The sequence below is a fragment of the Gekko japonicus genome, unplaced genomic scaffold (assembly GCF_001447785.1).
Source record: "Gekko japonicus isolate JY-2015 unplaced genomic scaffold, Gekko_japonicus_V1.1 scaffold158, whole genome shotgun sequence".
NCBI classification, from domain to species: domain Eukaryota; kingdom Metazoa; phylum Chordata; class Lepidosauria; order Squamata; family Gekkonidae; genus Gekko; species Gekko japonicus.
Genome location: NW_015170279.1, coordinates 673,070 through 684,974, shown reverse-complemented (window position 1 = coordinate 684,974; position 11,905 = coordinate 673,070). Strand labels below are relative to the sequence as shown.

The window sequence follows — 11,905 nt, the reverse complement described above, 5'->3', positions numbered from 1 at the left end:
GAAGTGGTACCTATTTATCTACTTGCAATTTCTTGCTTTCGAACTGCTAGGTTGGCAGGAGCTGGAACTAGAGACGGGAGCTCAGTCCATCATGCGGCACCCGGGTCTTGAACTGCTGAACTACTGACCTCCCACAGCCTGCAGTTCAGCGTCTTAACCACTTGAGCCACCGCAGCTCTTCAAAGGCCTCTAGATCACCGCAAATGGTCAGCAGAGTAGGCCTTCAGTATTTTGTTCAGCAGAGTTGAAAGGGCTACTGGGTATATTATTTTCAAAATGCAAGAATGTCTGGTGCCACTGTTTCAAACCGCATGGGCACCCACCTGGTAACCTACCGAGGCCAGTTTATACACCACCTTTGCCAACGGGAACGTGACACGCAAGACTGCCGAGTCCAAATCAGACAGCACAGTTAACCGAGGCCACTTAAGAGAGACAAACGGCAACCAGAAGAACCTGAACCTGCCATCAGACATCACGGAAAGCCAATGTCTCCATCTGACATCATGTACATACACCTAAAAGGAAGGAACATTAAAGGGAATGTTAAAGGAAGGATTTTTTAAAAAAAAAAATGTTATCACTTTGCTCAGGGAGTGCTGTGTTTCTAATTAAAGCCAGACGCTGAAATCTGCATTCAGCCTGACAGAGAATGGAAGTTCAGAAGGAAGTTTAACAACAGCTTCCTATTTAATTCGAGGAGCCGCTTCAGGAACACACGTTATAGATTTCTTCTCCTCCCAAGATTTGTTTTGTTACAATAATTGGGAGTTAAACAAAGACACTGGGAAGAACGGAAGAGAAGAGATGCTGCCAGAACTGGGGAAACAATTAGAACTTATCACGTGCCCCTGGAAAACCTGATACCATGAAAACCATGAAGCAGGCATTGCTACATTCCCAGTGGAAGCACCGGGGGGGTGGGGATGATCAAGCTCGCCCTTTTTGTAAAGAGAAAAATGCCTGCAAAAATAAGACCTGGAAAACTTGAATATGTTACTGATTATCCCTACTACAACAGCCCTGGTAACTATAGGCAAGCTCACCTGAATCTGACGATCAGTATTCACTGATGTACAGTGTGGCCGATTTTCTCAGACATTCCCAAGTGATCTGATGGGTACTACTGTTTGACTAGGCTGAAAATAAACCCAGAACGTTAGTGGACTTCATTGTGTCCCACTGAAAAGTAAGGTTCCAGATCAGACAAAATGCATGACTTGAATCAAAAAGTAAATCTCCACTGATTTATGTCCACAGCAGAACTTCCCCGCCTCCTTTCTTCCACTGCAGTCCAGAAAAGCCCCTGTAACACTGCTCCTGGGGGACAGGAGACCCCAGGAATGGAATGGGGAGTGGGTGGAGTTAAAGGCCTGCAACAGGAGGGAGGAACGGGCAAAAAATGCCCCGCCTTGCTGTTAGTGGGTATTTTTCATGCCGTGGGCACCCAGATTGACCCCACCTCACTTGGCAATGATATAAGATATGGAATTCACCCAAATGCACAGCCTTTTGGAAGGCCACCAGACTTCAGCACGTTACCGTCGCTCTACACCAGCTGTCTATACAATTAACAATCTACACCATAGGGCTATTATTGCCAATGTGATGAAGACTGTATAGTGCGTTGAGTATCATAGGGTTTCATGCAAAATGACATCAGGTGCTCCAAAAAGCTGCATGACAGATAACGACACACTGAGCAAAACAAATGGTCATCAATGCAGAAGCCAATAACCTTACTAGAATTCTAAGAAACGATGCATTCACATTTTAAATTTCTACCCCCTCATTGTTGCACACCCACACCCACACCCACACACAAAAAGCCCCTAAAAATTCTGCTAACACCAATGTTTAAAGAGGTACCAATGAATAATACGAACAATTATCAATATCTAAGTGAGCAGCTTACATGGAAATCATTCCTTCATGTACATGGCAAATGCAGAAGAGTGGCAGAAGTGTCAAACAACTTTTGTAACAGAAGTCAGCTTGACACTTTGATATGTAGATGGACGCAGAAACATGTTTTTCGTCTGTTCTGTATTGCAAATTTTCTTCTTTCGACTGGAGAGGGGGTGGAATGGGGAATGATAGGTACAAACCTCTCCTTGAACAAAGAGACTGCTTTTAAATGAAAAGCGGGATCATCAGAATTGCATTTAAATTCATGGCAGTCCACGAAAAGTCCCTTTAGTACATCATGCTGTCAACATGCTGCCATCCCCCTCATGAGCATTCAAAAATTCTTCCAATCCATGGCACTGGGTATACTTCTGTGAGCATCCTCAAGAAGCAGAGAATTCCCCAACCACACACATGTACCCCTTAGCTTTTTGGCCAACAAATTAACAAAACAGAACATTTGGAATCACAGTTTTTATTTCTCCCATTCTCTCCACTTGTACAATTAAGTGTATGCATGGTTATTAAAAAATAAGGCTAGCATAGCCTGTCCCCCAAAATATATTACAACATTCAAAAAATGCTTGGCTTTTACAAGTGTCACAAAACAGAGGTGGGTGGGTGGGTGGGTGAGCAAACTGGCCCATGTGGGACTAAGCATAGTTACCTTTTGCCTTCAGCTGAATTATCTCAACATAACTCAGATCAACAGAGACACAACAGCATCCTTTCATGGCAGCTTGATAGCTCACTGGGTGTTCGTGTGCGTGTGTGGGGGGGAGATAATTAAGTGATGTCAGACACAGTCTCAATCAGCACATATCCACATCAATGCTGGTACCCTTTGCTCAGTTGGCAGGCAAGAGAGGCGGTCAAGGGAAAAATGTGGACCCGGAGTTAAGAGCCTTCTGCATGCCTTTAGGTAACGGTCTCTTCACATCCGTCTCACAGGCTGTTCGGGTCGGTTTATAAAAAGCTTCGAATCTTTGGAGAGGACAATTTACTCGGACACACAAAAAAATTTTTTTTAAATCAAAACAAAACCAACTTTGTTTTTTTTTTACTTTACTTAAAAAGTAGTACTCCAGAAGATGGCTCCACAACGGAGGCCTTCGATCTGTTTCTGACACACAAAGGCAAACCTATTGCCGATATCCATCAACAGAGGGCCCATTTCATTTCCGCATGAGGCCCAATGAACTTCGACCACTCCTTCAGGATTTCTTTTTAATTTAAGCATTCATTTTCCTCCCTCCCAAAAACAAAACAAAAAACCAACCCTTCCTCATCATAAAAAATTATACAAGCAACAGAACCATCAGCAGCAAAGTCCATGGAGTTGACGATGACGGTACTGAATTCACTGTGCTTCCCAGAGTCCCAAGATGTCCTAAGAGTGTCAATACATAAAAAGAACCCCCCGAAATATGATCACTCTGAGAAGGAAGAGCAAGTTAGCTTCAGCTTTGTGCCCCACTGAGAATCCCGGACAAAAGCACGATCAAAGATCTCATGCCTTGAGAGAGAGAGAACGCCTTTCATACCAGCTCCAGTACCTGATAAAGAAAGGAGAGCAATCCAATTAATATGGGGGACACTGACTCCATTTCGCCTCCTCCATTAGCTCAGGGCTAATCTACAAGTACCCGTGGCCACCACATTTGTGATTCAAGCCCAGACAGGTGAGCATATCCACATGGATCAAGTCGAAACAAAAAGGCATGCCATCTCCTCTCGCTGGCTTTCTTAAACTGCATTTTCTCTTAGCCCAACATAACCTCAGCAACAGAAGTGAGGAAGGCTAAGAGAAAAGTGCCTGAGTTGAGAAAGCACAGGGAAGAAAGGGAGGGCCCACCTCCTCTCATCCATTCAACAACAATTTGATGTTAAAATAAGAGGGGGGGGGGAACCACTTCCAGCGTAGATGGGAACGGGGCAGAAATGTGATTCAACCGACACGGCACCTAGCTTGTCCCTCAAAAGTGGGCTGGTTCCCTTCCTTCCCTTGCTCCATTCTTCCGGTACCACAAAGAGGGTATCGCTTTAAGAAGCCTCTGGCACAACCTAGGGAATATGATTTTCCACTTGAAAAGGGAGATAAACACAGTTGTGGCAGACAGCAATGTCATCCTCTCCATGCCAAAGTGGTCCTCTTCCTAGCATAGTGCACATGACACAGAGTAAGCTCTCAGCCGATTCTTCTACTCGTCACTGGGCTCAATGCAGTTGTTTTGTGTGTTTGGCAGGATCCCTGCTCCAGTTCAGATGAGGAGGGCAAATGTGCAGCAAGGGCTATAGGGACAGCAAGGAGAGGACACCGGAATACAGCACAGAGGAAACATTTGAATTGTGCTTATAAAAAAGGACAAGAAGGTAGGATGTTTAAAGATTGCTCTAACCCCACCAAAACCCCTCAATGCTTATTCTCCAAAGGAGTTCAGGTACAGTAGACCTAGAAATGGCCAAAAGATGATCACAGGCAAATCATACTAGCTTGCAGCAAAGTTTCTCTCTTGCTTTATGCTGTACTCCGCTAACACCTGGAACCCATCCATGGTTCTTCTCCAGGTCCCACCTGTACCATTCACAGCAAAGGGAGACGACAATAAATTGCCAGGTGGTGTTGAAAAGCAGCACTGGGCTGGGGGCAAGAATCAAAAAGCTGCAATGGAAGCAATGTCCTTAAAAAATCAGTGCTATGTGGGGAAGGGCCGTGGCTCAGTGGTGGAGCATCTGCTTAGCATGCAGAAGGTCCCCATTTCAGTCCCTGGCATCTCCAGTTAAAATGGCCGGGCAACAGGTGACGTTAAAGACCTTTGCCTGAGACCCTACAGAGCCACTGCCAGTCCGAGTAGACAATACTGACCTTCATGGGCCATTGGTCTCAAGGCAGCTTTGTGTTTTCATCAAAGTTTAAGTACAAGAAACATAATGGGAGTTGAAACACTAAGTTGTACCCTAACAGAAGGACAATGCAGAGGAAGTAGCTCTTGATTTTTTGATTGTTTCAAATTCAAATGATGCAGAAAACACAGAGAAAAGAAAAGAAAAATCCAGGAGGGTGTCAAAAAGGCCCGCAAAGTTCACCAAAAAAAGGTTCAGATTGATGCTGCCCATCGTGGTGGTCGGAAGAGTGTGGAATAAGCTACATGCCTTATTCCTCTAATGCATACACACAGAGTCATATCTCAAAGGCGGGTCTAGGAACACTTCCTTCCTTCTTAGCACTCTAGAAGTTTCTGCACAGTGGCCTGCATTCATATGCGACTAGCGCACAGACCATGACAGCACTGCCTCATGTGAAACTCAATGGCTTTTGGCGTTTCATTGCTCCGACTGCGCACTGCAGACTTTCCGGCTGCAGCTCGCTCCTGTCTGCAGAGGTCTCCTAACAGTGCCAAGTGGACACTGGCTGCGTTCCACACCCGCTTTTTAATTGGACACCTCTGATCTCAGCTCTCTAGTCTCACCTCTCCAGCAGCAGCAGAGACAAATAAGTCATTTTAAGTTATAAACACCTGCAGGAGGGAAGTGCTCTTGTAGTGGCCTCTCTCAGTGCTCAAGACCCTTGCTGCTACCAACAGTCATTCTTTTAAAACTGAACCGAGCGGACAAACTTACCTTAATTGTACCCTGACTGTTAGCAGCAATCAGCACATTGGATTCCTGCAAGAGAAGAAAAAAACTGTCAGGGCTGTAGTAGAGGCTTCCTGGAAAGGTTTTGCTGGGTGCTTTTGATTCCCCCATTTAAACAATTTTGAGTCTGGAACTCCAGCTTAAAAGGAGAAGTCAATTAGGGGACATATATTTTTCAAATGCTGCATCTGAGACCGTCCGCAGGAAAGCAACGTAACAGAACGTTACTTCAAAACTACTGAAAAAATAAAATAAGAGCAAGTTCTGTGGGCTGTGGAAGAAGGCAAGGGATATGAATGCTTTTCATTCTTTTCCAGCACACATACAAAAGGTCTTGGGTGCCTAAACTAAGCTCCACAGTTGCCCATTACTTAGAACAAACATAAAGAATCTTCAGACACTGTTCGACCAGTGGAACACCAAATAGAGAAAACATATTACCATGATTTTGATCAGGCTTCTAAAGAATCTTTAATCCTTATGCCCGAAGAGACTTAGTTCATGACCACCAAAATAAACTACCCACTTGAAACATTTTAAGGAGCCATTTCCATTCGTTTTGCTAACCACCATTACTAAACATTACTAATCAAAGTGCCAACAGCGTGACATACAAATGCCATCTTCTACTATGCCAAGCGAAGGGGAAAAGCTCAGGCTGGGACCAGTAATGAGGCCTCTACAAACATAACATTCTTTTTAAAAATGTACCACTAAGCTGCTTTATGCCTACATCAAACAGGTTAAAATGCAGGAAACTTGTATATCACACTGATGCATTTGTCAGGAAACTGCTAACAGATGCAGCTGATGGCAAACTCCAGTTTGTCTCTGGAAAAGATGTGAAGCATTCCCTGTGCAAAGCTGCCTGTGAAGGCTTCAATGAGGGTGCGTACTTGAGTTTTGCCGTGGTGCCCAGACAGGTGTATATTCTACATAAGAGAGAAAACAAATATGGAAGGGTGAAGGCAAGTCTTACAGAATGGGGCAAACTGTCTCATATGGGAAGCACCTTATAGGACTACAGAAGCACTGCTGTTCCTGAAGCTAAAGGCAATTCTTGATCGTCAGGGGAAAATGGGAGGAACCCCCCCCCCCCAATCCCTGCCTTCAAAAGGTGGAGATGACAATGTGAAGGCAATTTAAAAGCCTTCATTGCTGGACTGCAACCAAGCAGGCTCTTAACCGTTATTCCATTAGTAGCACCTCTTCCTCCTCATTATATTTTGGCTTTTAGTGAGACAGACCTGTGGCTGCTGCCTGTTGTCTAAAAGCTGTGGAATTTCTTTCCATAAGAGTTTCCAAAAGAGGGCATGTTTATGGATGGGTCTTTCACGACATCAGCTAGAAGGTAGTTGACACCCGGGCAAATTTGCACGCCCGTGGCCAGCAGCTATGATGGAAACAGACAACTCCTCTTCCTAAAGAGAGTCTGACCATAGGAACAAGAAGGTGCTTACGGGGCCATCTCATAAGACAAAGTCCATTTTAGTCTCATCACACATGCTTCTCTGTCACTGACTCACTGTTCAGAAGCATGCGCATTATCCGGCCTGGAAGGTGGTAACAAAATGCATGCATGATTCATGCTGTTGCACTATGCATGGAAATCTTATGGCATGGAAAGACATGACAGGTACAAGGACGCCTGCTGGTATCTCTCTGAATGCCTCTGATAATTTGGTAAATCAGCTGAGGGCCTCTAAGGGACAGATGCTAATAAATCTCAGCATAGTGGACTGCTCCACCTCAGAGCTGCTGCTTTCCAGCACTTTTTCTCTTGGCCCCAGTTAATCACCAGTCTCCCGGCTTTCTGTACCTCAAACCCACAAAGTCTGGCAGGGTAGTGAGAAAAGTAACACCTCGTCTGCCGTTCGGCTTGCCAAGTCCCCCCGGGGGGCAGGGAAATCCCCGCCTGAGAGGCCCGTTACCCGCCGCCGGCGGATTGGGCCCCGGGGGGAACCCCACCCCCAAAGCACACAACGTGTCCGGCATCAGCACGTCACCCGGAAGTGACACAGTCACGCCGGGCACGTTGGGGGCGGGGCCGCGATCATCCGAGGGAAAACTCTATGGTTTTCCCTCGGATGATTGTGGCCCCGCCCCCGACGTGCCCGACATGGTTGCGTCACTTACGGGTGACGTGGTTGCGGCAAGCGCGCACTCCCGGACTGGCCCTGGACACCCCCGGTATACCATTGTCTGCCATTGACAACAGAGTTACTTGCTTGTTCAGGCAACCTAATCTTACACTCACTTTAAAAAAAAGGACAATCTAAAAACATTATTTTCATAGAGCGCAGTTCTCTGTTATTAGCTTCCACATTTGGACTCTTTCTTCCTCACTTACCAGGCCTGTTCCTGGTGATTAAGATATTCCTGTTGATTCTTCTTTGCACTCCCTCCCTCCCTCCGGTCTCACATTATAGTTCAAGTTGCTACTCATCTGCTCTTTATCAGAAACATATCTATTTCTACCCCAGTATTTAACACAAAGTTTAAAAAAAAGAGAGAGAGCAAAAAGCCATGTTTTCACTAGGCTTCTCTGACCAGGGTCTGGGGTCGGGATTTTCTTTCCACCGAGTTCCTTCAGTATTTTCTCTTCTTTTCTGTCAGTAAATATTGCTACTTTTTCTCCCTCGAGTTTTTAGTTTCCTGCTAGTCCTTCCATTTTTTTTTGTCATGCTAAGATTAATTATTCCTTTAAATTTCCTCAATCCTCTAATCATATCCATAACCTCTAGTCAACTGTCTGCATTGACTTCCTATCAGTCTTGCAAATAAATCCACAAAATGTACGTTTTGTTACCCTATAGCTACATTAGCCTAAAAGGAACAAAATTACTTTTGTGAAACATCCCTGCCTAGTGGCTGGGATCTATTCGTACATGCCACAGATGATCCAGTGATTGCTATTTCCAAGCCTGAGCTAGAAGATGGAATTAATGGAGCCGTGTATATAGTATGTATATTCTTATACTCCAAGCCTCTAACAGAAAGACACGTGGGGACATTTGGAATGCAAAGATATGTACTGTGTGCAGTTCTCAGTTTCTCAGAATAACCAACGCACAGGGTCTGTTCTTCTCTTGGGTCTGGACAAAGGGAACCTTGACTCTCAGAGGCTTATACTCTGGAACTCTTGTTGATTTCCAAAGTGCTACTGGACTTGAATCTGCCCTCCTCTGGCATTCCTTCCTCCTCACCTAATACGCCACAAATCATAACCTTGAAATGGGGCCAAATTGCAGCTGAGCTCCCCAAGCCAGGAAGATGGAAGCCATAACTTCTGCTATTTGGAATGAGATGTTGATGTAGGGGACATTTTAATGTTCGCAGTACATACCCATTAGTTTAGAATGTGATGGCTTAGCTATAATGCAAGAAGCCCTCCCCCATGAAGGTAACACCCCCACCCCACAAATTTATTGGGTGTTTAAACATGCACTGGTTTCTACCAAAATAAAACCCAGCATTTTAAGGGAAATTTATAGAATGAGAGCAGAGGCAGACATATAAATCTTAGAACTTCAATATCATATAACTCAAGGTTATTATTTTTAAAAAGTATCATGTTGGATATGTGACCCAAATAATGTACATAAGCTACTATGGCATAGCTGAAAAGGTGAGTGAATCACTCAGCTCCATTTTGGAAGCTGCCATGACATGGGGCCCTGGTTAATGGCGTATCCCATGCCTGTATTAAAAACATCATTTAGAGCTGCAAGGACTGATCCAGAGACTAAAGCCTATGGGTGGAAGCTTGTGTAAATAAACAGGGCTAAGAGATAAGGGCACATTATTTTGGACGATATTTAGGGGGTCTGAGAGAAAGAAGGGAGCACTATACTCACACTTACAGGTTATAGCTTTCGTTTCCTAGATTCCTGTAATACTTTTCAAAGGCTTTGGTAATACACATATAATTAATTCATAGATTTATGCCACTGCTACTTTCAGTCTAGCCTCCTGCCCTCTTTAGACTGGTTCACTTTGTTTTCTGTGTATTCGCACACTCCTAATCCTTTCACAATCTCCGTTGGCATTCTCTATTTGTTATCTCTGATCTTGTACTTGTATCTCATACTCTTATGCAAATCCTCTTTTTAAAACCATCTCCACTATAAGTTAACATTCTCATTGTCTTTCCCACTCACTATTGTCTTCTCTAATCCAGCTGCAACCTCCTTTCTGAAACACTTTTCTACTTGTAATTCTGTATGCCATGTCCTAATTCTCCCACCATCTTCACATTTAATGTCCTTTCCCTTCCTCCTGAAGATTCTTCCAACTTTTAGCTCATGTTCCTTAATTTTCTTTCTGAAGTGTCTTGTCTGAAATCTGTAGTTTCTGCTATCCCTGACACAGCTCTCTCTCTCTCTCTCTCCCCCCCCTTCCTGTTTTGTCTTCCCTAAGACTTGGCAGTCTAGTTCCTATCCCTTCCCTCTGCTCTCTTATACTAAGTACTGTCCTTTTCCAGCTTTCCTTTCTAAAGTTCTCTAATGTATTGTCCTTTCCAAAAATTCTCCTGACCTCTATCAGTTTCCCATATGTAGCAATTAATGTTACACGTGAGCCACTGACCTAGACGTATTCTAATGTCAAAATTGTGGCAGCGCCCCCCCCCCCCCCCACCCAAACCACGCAACCTGACTGAAAAAGCAATAAGTTCTCAAACCTACGAATATTTGGCAGTTGTCATTAGCCTTCTGGTTTTGGAGTCTCTTGGCCATGCTGCCATCTTGTTTTTGAAGTTCTCTCTTTGACCACAAGGATTAGCTTCTGGAAAATGCGTAGGATTCTGAGAAGAGGCTCCAAGTGGCACAGAAACCTTCAGCTTGAAGAGCCTACAGCTTGAAGAGTTTTCATGATGAACCATCAGTTATGTCATCTAGCACTGCTTGCCCAGAAGAAACTGACAACTGGTACCAGATTTTTAAAGAAATTCTTTGGGATTAGCATCCAGAAGCACGCTGCAAAACTGCACTCTTTTGTCTTGGCTTTCTAGCTGCTTCTGGTTTTCCTCAAAACAATACCATTTTTGTGCAAGTCACAAAGCAATACTGAAAGCATTCACATTGCCTCTATAAATAGTCAGCAGTTCAGCTTTCATATTCACATCTCTGACTAGACAACAGCCATTTCCCCCGGTGGGAATGCAGCCACAGGCAACTTTCGGAAAAGAGCAAAGCATCAGTCAAAATAGGAGCCCCGTCAGACCCCGAAAAACGTGAAGATATGCAGGAAACAGTCAGCTTCTCAAAACACAACCAGGTGTTGGGAACATCAATATTTTAATGCATAACAATAGCTTTCCCTTTCCGAAATATGTTTGAAAGGCATTCGCTCAATCACTGAACAAATGGACTATTCTTAAGAAAAAGAGTAAAAGGATTTTTATTATGTGTGACAAGGACTAAGATCTCTAATGGATTTCACAGTAACATCAAATAGCAATCAAATGTAACTCTATGGAGCAATGGTAACATGCTCTTGTCGAGTGATTTTTTTTTGTATCAACATTCTAGAGAAATTTCTTCATTACAATATGTGTTGTGGGCATTAGCGACTAGCTGAAGATACACATCTACAGGACAATCATGCTTAGCTTGTGTGTGTGGGGGGATTTCCCAAGAGAAATGAAATCACAGCTTGTCAAGCCATCTTTGAGGAAAATTCCATTTGTAAGACCCTCTCTCTGCCCTGTTCAGCTGACAACAGGTGTTTGCACACACTCCAAACCATTAGTCCACCAAGGTCACTCCACCAGGCCTACTAATTAGCTCACTGGTTTCAGCCAGAATAAGGTGGTGGGGGAGAACATGCTCATTTTCCAGAAGGTTCTTTGCAGACAGCATGTTGGAGGAGGTCAGGTGGTCGATGGCATCTTCTATAAAACGTAGTCTGTTCTACTAGAGAAATCCCATCCTGTTTCTAATTCCCTTCACCCATCCCTGGTCCCTGCTTTTGCTATATATTACATCTACAATGGAGTTGCTGCTTGTTTTGGACTGAGTTAGAACTTTAACAAGTTAAGAAAGACCTATGCTGCAGAAACCTTACGCAGTATTTCGGAAAGCTAGTTTTGCTATTTTCTGTATGCTTGAACTATCCACTGGAGCTATATTTTTTTTCTTTATTTTGCTTTATGGTGTGTTGCTGAACCAAACCCAGAATAAGCTTGGTTACATTATCACAGGGAGCCTTGCTCCAGGATCTCAGGTTTGTGGCAAGGGAACAAATTACTCAGACAAAGGCAAGTCAGCCTTGACACAGCTCTTATGTTCAGATTAGGAAATAACATGGTTGAGATAGTAAACAAGTAAAAATGCCATCTGAGCACACATGAAACTGCCTT

At 44.0% G+C, this 11,905-nt stretch overlaps 1 protein-coding gene across 2 annotated transcripts in view; it reads right to left on the bottom strand.

The window, feature by feature from the left end:
* Window positions 1–2,502: 2,502 nt before the first annotated feature.
* The window catches only part of RFWD2 (ring finger and WD repeat domain 2, E3 ubiquitin protein ligase), a 185,909-nt gene continuing 176,506 nt past the window's right edge, over window positions 2,503–11,905 (bottom strand). For both annotated transcript variants that reach the window (XM_015417745.1, XM_015417746.1), the window contains exons 19-20: window positions 5,530–5,574; window positions 2,503–3,464 (exon numbers count right to left, since the gene is read on the bottom strand). In XM_015417745.1, the coding sequence (XP_015273231.1) occupies window positions 3,447–3,464; window positions 5,530–5,574 (63 nt within the window). In that variant the 3' untranslated portion in view covers window positions 2,503–3,446. The remainder of the gene's footprint in view (window positions 3,465–5,529; window positions 5,575–11,905) is intronic.